Genomic DNA, 14006 nt, shown 5'->3' with positions numbered 1-14006 from the left:
GCGCCAAAGCCCGAGCGGTTCGGTACGGACTTGCTCACCTTGGGAAGTAAACCAGTTGCTTGGTTCTGGAGAAGCCTCGATATGACCGGAACAGTGCACTTGATCTTGGATTGCCGTTATCCACCTTGAGATATGAGGTCTAACACCCGTATCTTTAGTCGTTCACACGAGCGTAACTCGACTCGACTCAACCTCCAACGCGCGTTTTGGTATGATTAGTCGTAAAAATAAACTCCACTCAAACGTCCTTGGAAAAATTTCCTAACCGGAGTGAAGTAAGCGAACTGTCAAGTCAAGGTACGTCGCGACGTACCTCGAACGTTCCTCAAGGCTGGTTTTCTATCAATGTCCAAATAGTATGTGGACCGCAAATGGAAATATATGATATTGTTGTGCAATGGCCTGGATCTGTGCATGATTCCCGCATATTTTGATAATTTAAGTTTGATAATATTTATTAATAAAGTAAATAGTTCAAGGTTAGACATTTGAAACTCTTTATTTTATTTACCTACATAAGAGACATATTTTGCTTACTACCTGATAAATAAAGTCAATGCGATTATAAGTTTTATTTATATAATAATAAACTGGTGGTTGTGGAAAAGCACTTCAACAACACGATGCAACCAAAATCACACAAAAGCGGCGAATAAAAATACAAAGCCGGATCCGAAATCTAAAATAATAATAGGTTAGAAAATAAGTAATATACTTTCAGATTTACCGCACGCACACATATTTACGAATAACTCAGCAACCAAAACATCAAACAAGTTCATCTAGTGTCAAACAGACAGCGGCAGCCTGACTTTGACATTAAACAATGACCATAGACTACAGAACTCTATGGGTTTGATGCTAGCTTGATCAAATTTTCATCATTATTACCTCACTCGAGGACAGTTGAGGAATATTGTAATGGTCGACTAAAAATACCAAACTCAAGTAAGTTTGGAGGGAAGTCTCGAGCATCATCGGATGAGTTAAGAGTGGAGGACTATTTTACGAAACGTCTAAAGATACGGGCATAAGTCTCAGTTCTATAGTGCAATAGTTGCCTCATCCTTCACACCAAAACGCATTACTGGTGATAGTGGAGGGTGCTGTTCCGTGCGTGATCACATAACGTCCTACCACCAGTAAAAACGCCAGTTACGATATAAACTTGCCTTACCTCAGAGCTGGCAGAACATGGTCGAGCAGCAAAGCTTCTTCTTGCCTCAGAGCGGAATCCTTGAAGGGCGGTGCTTTTTCGGCTATTAGCGATGTTAGGGCTTCCATCAGCCACTGCGACGCCCACCATCTCGGGGAGACCAGACCTCCGAACCACTGAATAAGAAGAGCTAGTTAATGAGCCAATCAATCTTTAATCTATTTAATAAATTTTCTTCATGCGGAAAGTACCTACATTTAAAGAAATCAGATGTTGTCTAAACAATAATACAAAAGGAACCCTAAAAATACCAGTCTTTAGATTTCCTAAATAATTAAACCAAGAAATAAGGTACTGGTGGTAGAACTTCTTGTGAGTCCGCGCGGGTAGGTATCACCACCCTGCCTATTTCTGCCGTGAAGCAGAAATGCGTTTCGATTTGAAGGATGGGGCAGCCGTTGTAATTATACTTGAAATCTTAGAACTTATATCTCAAGGTGGGTGGCGCATTTACGTTGTAGATGTCTATGGGCTCCAGTAACCACTTAGCACCAGGTGGGCTGTGAGTTCGTCCACCTACCTAAGCAATAAAAAAAGTCTTGCTGACCTGCTGTGCCAAAAGTCTTGCTATAGTTTTGGTGTCGGATAAAGTGGCTGGCGCAAGAGTGATGAGGCCCCAACCTTCTGAATAATGATTGGCGCTGTCAACCACCACGACATCTGAAATATTGACAGTGAAAAAAACTAATCCAGAGGAATTGTTTGAGATGATACCATCATCTCGATTTTACCATCGCACTGTCCGCCACCGGAGTAGAGTTCATCCATACTACCTGGAGCCACTGCGGTCATGCGCAGTTTTCAGATATATTTTTTGCCACGCACCATCCGGCTTTGGAATGAGCTCCTTTCCACGGTGTTCCCCGAGCGCTATGACATGTCCTACTTCAAACGAGGCTTGTGGAGAGTATTAAACGGTAGGCAGCGGCTTGGCTCTGCCCCTGGCATTACTAACGTCCTTGAGCGATGGTAACCACTCACCACCAGGTGGGCCGTATGCTCGTCTGCCTACACGAGCAATAAAAATAAAAATGTATACTAATCTATTTCGTCATCATCATCAGGGCTCAGTCATTAACTGTTGGATACAGGCCTGTCCCAATTTACACTAATGAGTCTGGTCTTCAACTCTGCTCTTCCACTTCTTGCCACCACCTAGCCAGAAGCCGTTCCACCAACTTTATTAACAACGACGGCCGTCTGGTGTAGTGGTAAGTGACATGGTCACTACACAAGGGGGTCGCGGGTTCGAATCCCGCCAAGGGAAGATATTTGTATGATAAATATAAATATCTTTTCCAGGGTTATGGATGTCTATTACATATATGTATGTGTATAATAAAAATATTACATTTATTTCCGTTATCTGGTACCTGTAACACAAGTTATTTACGAACTTACCACGGGACCAGTTAACGTGGCGTGACTGTTAGTAAATATTTATTTATTATTATTATTTATTATATTTATTTATTTACCTTTGATTGTAAAATAAAAGAGTTTTTGCTATTTTGTGATCAGTGTCATGACTGCGTCTCCTCTTGATGCTAATATGACTTTACCAAGAGAGTTCTTTAGAGACTGAAACGATAATCTGGAGGATCTGCCAGATCAGGGCCGTAGTGGATGAACTACTTGCCAACAAAGCTTTCTTAGTATTTGCTGAGTGTCTAAAGACATGACTGGTCTGGAGTAATCACCGCAAAAGCCCCATTTACTGTGGAAACTTTTAATCAACAAGCTGCGCCAAGTGGTTTTGACGACTCCCTCATGAAGTTGACCTGACATGACCTAAACAATTGCTGTATTTGGACAGTTCGTGCAGACCCTGGCTTAAGACGCAGTGAAAGCGAACAGGACTTACCGAATTTTGGTAGAGGATACGACGTATTCAACTCGTAACTGAACTGCTGGATGGTTTTCTGCAACCATTCTAAAAGCGGCCTGTAAAGGACGAAAATAACTATTGTTTTATTTTATTTTAAAGTATGGCAGTTTGGTTTTTGGGATGCCATTGGTGCCAATGTAGAGTTCATAAAAGTCATCATTTGTCAAAATATCGACGGGTGAAAGGTTATTAAGGTTTAAGTGGCATTTTTGAAACTGTACAGGAATCATTTCAAATTTCCAACTTAGAAAAAAAAAAGATCTTCCCAAAATACTCTTTACCAGCTATTCGTATGAAGTAAACTTAATTAAGCTTATATGTATGCTTATTAGCATTTGGTATTGCAAATAAAACGTACCTTTAATTACAAAAAAAGGTCGCTTATTAAGCGACATGTTGCATAAACCTCTCATATGAATTAATATTAATAAAAACCTTTATAAATATATGTATTTCGTTGTATAATGTATATTCTACTTTACTCCACTTTGGCGGTCAGAAATAGGCAAGGTATTGGTATAGCTTCAAAAGCTGGTAAGAGAGGTTTAACTATGAATGGCTTTAGAGGAAGAGAAAAAAATGGATGGATTGCGTGAAAGAGTATATGTGTAAGATCGGAGAGATGGTATATCATAGATGAATATGGAAGGAGAAAACATGTTGCTTCGACCCCAGGTGACTGGGAGAAGGGCAAGAGAATGATGGTGGTATAGCTTCAAATACTCCACTCACCCGCTCTCCTGTAATATGCTCGGGTGGTCAGTATAAAGGCTGATCTCTGGTGCTGTGCTGGTGTCTCCGTCGGTCTCCGCTTCGGTGACGTCCGTTGTGTTAGCGTCCGGTGTTGGTGCTGACGCTCTTTGGAGACGGCAGACCGCCACCGCCACCATGTGGGGGGGCATGGGGGGCGAGGTGGCGAATTCGTCCTGGAGCTTTAGACGAACGAGAGCTTAGCTCGCAAGCTATGTACACATTCGTTCAGTACTAAAGCAGTCAGACATAGTTCTATAACGTATGACGTTTTACTATAACGTAGGACGTGTTGTGAGTCCGCACGGGTAGGTATCACCACCTCGCCTATTTCTGCCGTGAAGCAGTAATGGGTTTGGGTGTGAAGGGTGGGGCAGCCGTTGTAATTATACTGAGACCTTAGAACTCATATCTCAAGGGGGGTGCCGGCATTTACGTTATAGATGTCTATGGGTTCCGGTAACCACTTAACACCAGGTGGGCGGTGAGCACGTTCTACAAATGTATGCGATAAAAAAAAACTTAGGCTACCCGTGAGCTGTAGTCCATTAATTTTTTGCCATGAATAATATAAAACTATGCTCAAGTGTCAATAATCATACAGCTTACCCTATTAATCGATCTACTTACGAGTCTGTGTCCAAGATAGAATCCCGCTTCTTCTGTCGCAACTATGGGCATGTTCGTAAGAGACACGTGGAATCTGTTAATGTTAATCAATAAAACGTGCAGAGCTTAGTTTCAGAGAAATTTAGATTTCCGTCTGTGTGTCGACCTAAAATTTCTAGCTAATTATCAAGAGCAAGAGAGGTCGTAAGTGGTAATTCAGGGTGAATAAATTTGCGCCCTCCAGATCTTCAAATGAATAATAAGGCAAATCGATTTTCTATGAGTACAATATCGATTCACTAATGTACAGTCTTGGTGAATATAGTCCATCGTCATTGTCCAATGGTCGGGGTGCGACATTTATTGGCAGGTACTGTACTAATGTTTGAATGAATTTTGACAGCGCCATTTTTTGAGGGTAAATGGAAAGTCATCAACAATTTATTTTACTTATTAATTTACCAATCTAAGCTTAGTTGAGACGAATGAAAGTGCTATGACAACTGACACTTAAGTAAATTTTCTAAGTTGAGTTACTCAAATATTTCTCACCTGTCTCTTACTATGGTCAGCTTGAAGCTGGCCCTTAAATTGGGCTCATCGAAACAAGGGAAAGTGGATCGTGCGTGGGTCAACCAAAATCTGGAGACAGCGCAGCGACTGCAACAAAATTATACTGTGTAAATAATCTAAAACAGTACTTCCCAAACTTTTTAGATATTAAGTCAAGCAGCGTCTATCCTTCATTGTTCAGGGTCGCATTCTCAATTTTTTCGGACATATGTCGCGACGGGCCGACGACTCAATTGGTGCAGAGAATGATTAAGGGTAGAGGACCACGCGGCATGTCACCGACCAAGGCATAACAAGGCAAAGGCAACGATAAAGGCAATTCTAAATGGTCCCGACAACGATTGCATAAAGGCCTTAATACGCGAGGAATGGCGACGTCTTGTGAAGGGCATCACCTCCCGAACTGATGACCGCGACAACTCTGCGAAGACTGCAAATAACTCCGAAGAGAATTTAGTTAGCAGGACTTACTGCCTTTGGTTTCCGGTCAAGAAGAAGCCTCTCTGCTTGTCACTCCTCTCCAATCTCGTGATGAAACGCAAACTCAAAGTGTAGTTGTATTTTCTTCTTATTTTCTCCTGGAAATTTGTGAGAAAATATTAATTTTTCCAGGTCGCGGTGACGTGTCGAGGTTAACGCCAGCAGACTAGGCCAAGAGTCCGAACGCTATGACATGTCCTTCTTCAAGCGAGGCTTGTGGAGAATACTTAACGGTAGGCAGCGGTTTGGCTCTGGCTTTGCTGAAGTCCATGGGCGATGGTAACTATTCACCATCAGGTGGGCCGTATGCTTATCTGCCTACAAGGTCAATAAAGAAAAGACTAGTATATTGGTACGTGTTCACGGACATCAACATTGTTAGGTGCGAAAACAACACGCCATCCATCCCATTGAGGACTCTTTGCCCATTTAAAAAAAATGATATCTTATAGCACCCAGGAAACCCTCTTATCACAGTACAAATATACGAAGCATGTGCTTAAGGAGCATATTTTTTTTATCCTATTTAATTACTAAATTCTATTCTACTATTATGAAGACAACTCCTAAACCTGTGTTAAGACATTAATGGCGGCTTTTACGTTCAGATGTTTTTCTTGCTGAGATGAGTGGACGGGGTTGTGGTCCCTCTGCCGCAAAGCGGTTATCGGAGTCCGTAGACACAACAATGCAAATACTGACATCTATCTTGAGACATGAGTTCTAAAGACTCAGTTTTTAAAGTACAACGGCTGCCGTGCTCTTCAGACGTAGGCAAAAGTAGACAGAGCCATGGACTCCTGGAGCCATTAAGCATAAGGTGGACCTTCAGTTCCAGTGCGATACAATAATATTCACCTTAAATTCAATGTAAGTCTGATCGGCTTGCGGGTAATCTAAGACCCTAGAGATCTTCGGTCCCAGAGATCCTCCCGACTTGAAGAGTGCACGCTCGGTCACGTTCATGTCTCTCACGTTGAGCACCACAAACGTGGTATCTCTGTCCACCTTCAGGTCAATCGAAACTTCACCTGTTGACGGGAGAGCGTGGATTACAGCCAGAACACAGTCGAAGTGCCAATCAATGGTTTGGAGGACTTTTCGCAACGAAGTCTGAATGGGCAGTTATTATGTAGATTAAAAACGAAAATATTAATTGGTTGTCTCTGTAAATTCGGTTTACGGACAATAGTTTTACGTGATAACGTCAGTAGCGGAACTATTCGAACTGCTAGCTCTGACGTCACGCGAGAAGAGAGATAAATGTGTCACAACTTCACAAGCCGACACTTGGGCCGATCGTGCCTCTCTGTCACTTGTTCCGCGCTCTCGCTCGCGTGCTCAGGCTCGGGGAACGTGACCCTTTTCATGCGTGCAGTCGGCTTTCATCGATTTTTATGACGTTATGACGTTAAAAAACACCTAAGCACAAAAAGCAAATCGAAGTTATTAATTAAATAATTTTGATATTTTTTTAATTAATCCCCTCTATCGATACACTTGTCTGGACGTTAGAGCGAATTTGTAAAATTACTGTATCAAAATTACTGTATCCTTGATGTGCATGGTGAGTTATCGAGTTGATTGAACATCTTCAAGTCGACGAGAATGACGTTCAGAGATATCACGTCGTTTAGACGTTACGTCCTTTTCTTATGAATGAGGGATTGCTGGAGGTCCAGAGGCCTTTCCAGCTTCACCAGGACTGGTGGGCCAGCACAGGGTCAGCCAGATGTGGTAGGATTTGCTAACAGCTGTCCGGGCGCCTCAAAAGGAGACCTAACAACTCAAGAGTAGCTGCTTCGCGAATGAATCTTATAACCGGATCCGAATCGCGTCCCGCTGAGAAGATCCGGCCAGAAACTCAGCTGGCTGATGCGTGGGTTAGGCCGTTATGTCCTTCTAATGCGTTTTAGTTTCGCTATTTCGGGTATTTCCCGTATTCCTTAGCTTCACTAAGGAGTGCGACCCTAACCGCCACTTTGGCCTGGCTATTCGAGGGAGATTCCGAGGCCTGGCCCGAACCTCCCCGCTACTTTTACGTTACCTCTCAATTCGCCCGTAGTAAGATTCGGATGCAGCCACAGACTGTAGTGTTTTGGTATCACGAACGTTGGCAACCTTGCACCGCGCCAGGGGAAAACCGCGCCGTTGCTAGCGATGCGTTCTCTGCAACAAGAATTGACAGTGACCAATCTATTGACAACACAATTTTATAGAGTGAGAGAGAGAGTAAGTATCTATATATTAATACGTGAACCAAAAACTTTGTACCCCTTTTTACGAAAATTGCGCGGACGGAGGAGTATGAAATTTCTCACACCTATGCAGAAGGAGTGCACAATGCTAATATTTTTTTAAAATAATACATAAAAGATACTTTAAATCAACAAAGAAAACATTACACACACTACCATGTATTTGACACAACACGTACATAAAAATATACTATATGTTTACTGTCAATTGGGAAATTTTGTTATTGTTTAAAGTCTGTGGTCGAATTGAAAATAGATTAATATTGTTTGTCTTTAATATTATTGATCTATAGTGCAGTTTTGGCGAATACTGTGATTATATTATCGAATTATAATAGTGTTTGACAATAGAACCATAGTAATTTTTAAACTTATAATTTCAATTAATTATAGTCGAATTCCGACTACTGCGGGGCCACTAGTTTTTTATTAAAAGTCAAAACTTATCCGTACTTGTTAGCTGATGAAGCCACGTTATCCGCGTCCGTCGGTGGCTGTCCAACTATTAAAGTCGTTTCCTCAGCACACGGACATTCTGTGAATTTAGATAATTTAATAAAGATTACTTATATTCTGTAACACAGGTCGACAGGTGAAAGACGGCTTATAGTGAAGCCTTGGCGAAAATATGATTAAAGAACTATATACTCGTATAGTCTTTGACAATAGAATTATAATAATGTTTAAACTTTTATTTTCAAATTAATTATGGTCGAATTTCGACAACAGGGCGACCGCTATTATCCTCAAAAGCCTTATTTGAAGTCGTCGCCCCCTTTGTATCTATCTAGCTATGCGACTGTGTCGGTTTTCGAATAGCAAAGGAAAATTCTATTCCAGTGTGGTCAAGCAAAGTCTACTTACCCGGCTGTGGACTGGCGTATACGACCAGCAAGGATGTGGCGAAGATCGTGGCGAAGGCCAGAACGGTGAGGCAAACCGCTCGGCGCTGTGAGCAGACAGCCACGGGAGCGTCGCGGAGCTCTCTGGCTTCACGCGCCTTATCTGTGTCTAAATAACGCACGCGGTTTCAAAACGAAAAGAATAATAAATAAATAAACACTATCAAATAGCAAATCGGACCAACCGGAATTGATATTATGGTTGATATGGGGATCTTATGGTACCAAGTCTTCTTATGGTACTTATCTTAGGGTCTTAGGGTATCTTAGGGTATTTTATACACTATGATTATCTTAGATGCGTATATGGTCCACTCCCAATAATTATAGACCGACAATTCTCACATACCCCGCTTGCCGCCTATGTTCAGGTTCCTCTGATAAGATTCAGCCCCCTGCCCGAAAAAAAGGGTCTAATTCATAAGATACTTATGATATACTATCTTATGGTACCAAGTTGTTGTTGTGGTGCTAAGATACCCCGCTGGTACATAGGGCCTTCACAAGTTGTCTCCACTTGATTCTGTCTTGCGCTTGCTTCTTGACATCACTCCAGGTCTGAAGTCATAGTGGCCTAACGGATAAGACGTCCGGTGCATTCATGTTGAAGCGATGCACCGGTGTTCGAATCTCAGGCGGGTACCAATTTTTCTAATGAAATACGTACTCAACAAATGTTCACGATTGATGTCCACGGTGAAGGAATAACATCGTGTAATAAAAATCAAACCCGCTAAATTATAATTTGCGTAATTACCGGTGGTAGGACCTCTTGTGAGTCAGCGCGGGTGGGTGCCGCCGCCCTGCCTATTTCTGCCGTGAAGCAGTAATGCGTTTCGGTTTGAAGGGTGGGGCAGCCGTTGGAACTATACTTGAGACCTTAGAACTTATATCTCAAGGTGGGTGGCGCCTTTGCGTTGTGGATGTCTATGGGCTCCAGTAACCACTTAACACCAGGTGGGCTGTGAGCTCGTCCACCCATCTAAGTCAATCAATAAAAATAAATAAATAAAAAGGTCAGAAAGGCACTCCTCATCTCTACTGCCTTATAATGCCGCCTTCTACTGCCATGCGGCTGCCACTGAAACGCAATTGATGCTGCGTTGACCCCGCTGCGCCATAGAGTGTATCTTAGCCAACACCATTTCCGCTGGGCAAGGTCTTGCGCGATGGGGGTTTGGTCACATTTAGTCTAGAGGTCTTAGAGAGAGTGACTGGCCAGAATGTGCCGAGTATCGACCTCAATGGAGTTCATTCCAGACTCGTATGGTACGCGAGAGAAAATTTCACTGGAAACGCACTCTCGATGAAGTGGAGTAGCGAACAGTGTCGTGGGGAATACGAAATGGATGCATCACCTCGAGCAATTCTACTAAAGGAGCACTCGTGGCAAACACTCTTTCAACTCGTCTCCCGTATAAGATGGTTATCCTTACCTTTGACCCACCTGAAAACAACCTTAAATCCGGCCTGAACTAACCAATACGTACCAGCTAGAAATGCCACGTCATCCAGATCTTGATCGACCATATTACGCCAGGCCGCTGCTGAAAATAAGTAATAGTTTTTTTTAAATTAAAACCGACCACAAAAAGATAGGATTTTTTTCAATTCGATATAGTTTTTTTTTCTGATTCTCTTTTTTGTCTAGATTAACCAATTTCGATGATTCTTGATTTAATTAAAAGCTGGTACGTTCCATGTGATCTCATTTATGTTAAATCAAGATCCGACTGATAGTTTTTGTGTTAGATTTAATTGACTTCAATTATATTGATGATGTTATGTTAATAATTTTAGTTTAGTTTTAGTTTATTTGAAGTCGGCTTACTTTTTTTTTTTATTGCCTGCCCTATAGGCAGACGAGCATACGGCCCACCTGATGGTGAGTGGTTACCGTCACTCATGGACGTCAGCAATGCCAGGGGCAGAGCCAAGCCGCTGCCTACAGACTCTTTTTAGTTGATATTTTGTAATATATATATTTTTTCTGTACCTATTCGATAACCATCGATTCCAGCTACGCGCGGACCGGCAGGTGAGCTCACGGGCTCAACCTGAGCGAATTGGCTAACACTAGCCCTAGCAAGAGCAGTGCTTCGCTAAATCTACCACCGGATCGGAGTCGCGACCCACTGAGAAGATTCGGCGAGAAACTGAGTAGGCAGGTAACTCAGTAGACTTATTATTTAATTTTGACTAAGGCGAGGGTACGTCCGAGTCCCCTCACTTCGCTTAGCCTTCCGACACCACACCCCCGGTCCGCACCACCTACTCAGTATCTCCTAAACACTTCTTCATAGTCACCTTTCGCTGAACCGTTCCTGTCGGCTTTGTATTTGCCTATTGGCTCCATCGGAATACCTTCCATCTCACCGCCGCAACGTCATAACGGATACGACCTGGAATTGAAATTCTTATCAGATATATGAAACCTTAAAGACTATTGTTTATGGAGGGTAGAAGTAAGGAGCATCATCTTGGTGTATTAAGTTTAAAGTGTATTAAAAAGTGTCCGCTGAAAGAGAACTAATTAAGGTGGTGCCACCGCAGCAAGTGAAAGGATTTAAAATCAGCGCCATTAACCAGCACACTGCACTGCAATCCAGCACAGTTCAGTCTGTTTAAAACTGCTATATTCATCATAGACAATACACATAAATTAGTTATAGATAAGTAACTCAAGCACTCAACAAAAATGTTTACGGGCGTCGGCTACTAGATGGCTTCGCTTCGATTAGTTTCTCATTGCTCCTGTAGATAGCAGTAATATATTACCTATCCTATATTTTATTTTTAAAAAAGGATATTGTAAATTTTCTTCAACAAATAAAGACTTGTATGATTTTTTTTTTCTGTGTTTAGTTATGCAATAATTGATTGCCTTAACCTTAACAGCATATAAGTTTAGGGGCATCTGCTACAAGATGTCGCTAGTTTCCATACAAAAAATATTTGTCTTATAGTATCGCAGTTACAGGGCCCTGATATTTATATCATTTTCACTTCATACACTAGCGCTATTTCGGTGATTTTTCCAACAATAACTTTCTGTTTACAGGTGGACACTTTTTCAACTTATCACCTAAACAAGATGGTGCTTCTTACTTCTACCCTCCATACTATTGTTGAGCCGATACGAGTAACGCCATCTGTCGACGTAAACGGATAACGAAATAATAAGAACATTTCTTGAATGTTCTAGAATATTTTCGTCACTGAACAAACTCTATTTTGAAATGACCTAGAAGAGTCTAGAACATTCTCGAATGTATCGATTCTCTCGCTCGTCTTCCTACAAGACCTAAAAAAAAACAGTCTATTTCTTAATAATATAAAACTTTGAGAGGCGCTGCAATAGACTACACCGGATTTATGCTAGAGGTCGTTACGTATCCTATCACAGAGCAGGAAAAAGTTTTACAGCCGACGCACTGAAACATTTGTCTTGTTAAAAATACTCATCCAGGCGTAATTGTGGGGCGCCTTTGAAAAAGCGCGCGCATCCCCTCATTGAGAGCTTGAAAAGCCGCGAGTAACTATGAACGAACACCCCTGCGTGCCGTGAAATAAATGTGTCATTGTGTTTTCAGAGCTTTCCAAAGCACTTCCCCGGTGCCCTATAGAGAAAACGGGGTGGGCCTTTCATTTCACGAGACGAGCTTTGAAGTGTGCACAAGAAAAATTGGATTTGTGGTTAAGTTTTCTCGTTCGAGACTGACCAGGAATTTAAGTGGTCACTCGAGTGTATGTTCCATGGGGAGTGCTCTGAGGAATTGTTCGAGATGATACCGTCATCTCGTTTTTACCATCGCACCGCCCGCCACCGGAGTAGAGTTTATCCATACTACCTGAAGCCACTGCGGTCATCCACAGTGCGATTCCAGAGGTCTTTCTTGCCACGTACCATCCGGCTATGGAATGAGCTCCCCTCCACGGTGTTTCCCGAGCGCTATGACATGTCCTTCTTCAAACGAGACTTGTGGAGAGTATTAAGCAGTATGCAGCGGCTTGGCTCTGCCCCTGGCATTGCTGAAGTCCATGGGCGACGGTAACCACTCACCATCAGGTGGGCCGTATGCTCGTCTGCCTACAAGGGCAATAAAAAAAATAAAAAAAAACCCGGCAAACTTTGTTTTGCTCTATAAATTATTTTATTATTAGGAAAGATAAATTAACCTAGATATCGATCTGATTTGTGAATCTAAGCCATCCCAAGGGCAATCCACAAATCCACAAGGGCAATAAAAAAAAAGAGTCCATGGACCACAACTAAAATGCCTCCAATGTCGAGAAAGAGGTCAGCCACCAATGTCGAGAAAGAGGTCACAGGTATTTGGTTCGTGGTAGAATGTCGGTAACAGTCCATTACCAATATAAATCGCCTCCAAATGAATTTACAAACAACCCACACGTGACGACAGCAGTGAGATAAGGACAACAACTGTTTCAGACCAAACGTCGTAGGCAGTCATTGATAGCGCTTTCTCACTCTAACGGGAAATCTTTATTGCTGCTCAATCATTTTTCTTTGCTTTATTGCTTGATATTAAAAGAAGTAATTCATTTATTTTTCTACACGATTTATTATGAACATGTTTTTATTAGTTCCATCTATATATTAATACGTGAAGCAAAAACTTTGTATCCCTTTTTACGAAAATTGCGCGGACGGAGGAGTATGAAATTTTCCACACTTATAGAGAATATAGAGAAGAAGTGCACAATGCTAATATTTTTTTTAAATAATGCATAGAAGATACATTAAATCAATAAAGAAAACATTACACACACACATATCATGTATTTGACGCACACACGTATGCATACTATTTATTGTCAAACTTTTGTTCTTGACGTCTGTTGTCAAATTGAGAATAGATAAAATATTGTTTGTCTTTATTAATAATTTTTTTTATAGTGTAGCCTTGGCGAAATTTGTGATTATAGAAGTATAAAATACAATCATAATAATGTACAAACTTACAATTCCAATTAATTATAGTCGAATTTCGACTACTGCGGACCTCTAGTTTATATAATTCGATGAAAGGTTATTTGCGACTTTACAGGAGAGCCATTTGAAGCTTAAAGTTTCGAAAAAATATCTTCTTCGGCTATTCGGATGGAGTGTAGGGGAATGATATTACGCCCCGCTTTTTTGCTTTTTATTGCTTTAATGGGTGGACGAGCTCACAGCCCATCTGGTGTTAAGTGATTACTCGAGCCCATAGACATCCAGAACGTAAATGCGCCACCCACTTTGAGATATAAGTTCTTTTTTTTTATGATTGAAGGATTACTGCTGGCCCGGAGGCCTTTCCAGTTTC

At 41.6% G+C, this 14006-nt stretch overlaps 1 protein-coding gene across 2 annotated transcripts in view; it reads right to left on the bottom strand.

Annotated features, from left to right (window-relative positions):
* Positions 1-14006, bottom strand: part of LOC114246632 (leucyl-cystinyl aminopeptidase) — a 31413-nt gene that overhangs the window by 14080 nt on the left and 3327 nt on the right. Inside the window, exons 2-14 of one of the 2 annotated variants that reach the window (XM_089731240.1) lie at positions 10984-11078; positions 10167-10223; positions 8639-8785; positions 8228-8309; positions 7564-7685; positions 6375-6547; positions 5508-5614; positions 5016-5123; positions 4485-4557; positions 3837-4036; positions 3081-3160; positions 1764-1876; positions 1178-1332 (exon numbers count right to left, since the gene is read on the bottom strand). In XM_089731240.1, coding sequence (XP_089587366.1) covers positions 1178-1332; positions 1764-1876; positions 3081-3160; positions 3837-4036; positions 4485-4557; positions 5016-5123; positions 5508-5614; positions 6375-6547; positions 7564-7685; positions 8228-8309; positions 8639-8785; positions 10167-10223; positions 10984-11047 — 1481 coding nt within the window. In that variant the 5' untranslated portion in view covers positions 11048-11078. The remainder of the gene's footprint in view (positions 1-1177; positions 1333-1763; positions 1877-3080; positions 3161-3836; positions 4037-4484; positions 4558-5015; positions 5124-5507; positions 5615-6374; positions 6548-7563; positions 7686-8227; positions 8310-8638; positions 8786-10166; positions 10224-10983; positions 11079-14006) is intronic. The other variant, XM_089731241.1, reaches the window with a different exon arrangement.

This window comes from Bombyx mandarina, chromosome 11 (genome assembly GCF_030267445.1).
Source record: "Bombyx mandarina strain Sakado chromosome 11, ASM3026744v2".
In the NCBI taxonomy this organism is placed as follows: Eukaryota; Metazoa; Arthropoda; class Insecta; order Lepidoptera; family Bombycidae; genus Bombyx; species Bombyx mandarina.
The sequence above is the reverse complement of the archived record's forward strand: the minus strand, read 5'-3'. Positions and strand labels throughout refer to the sequence as shown.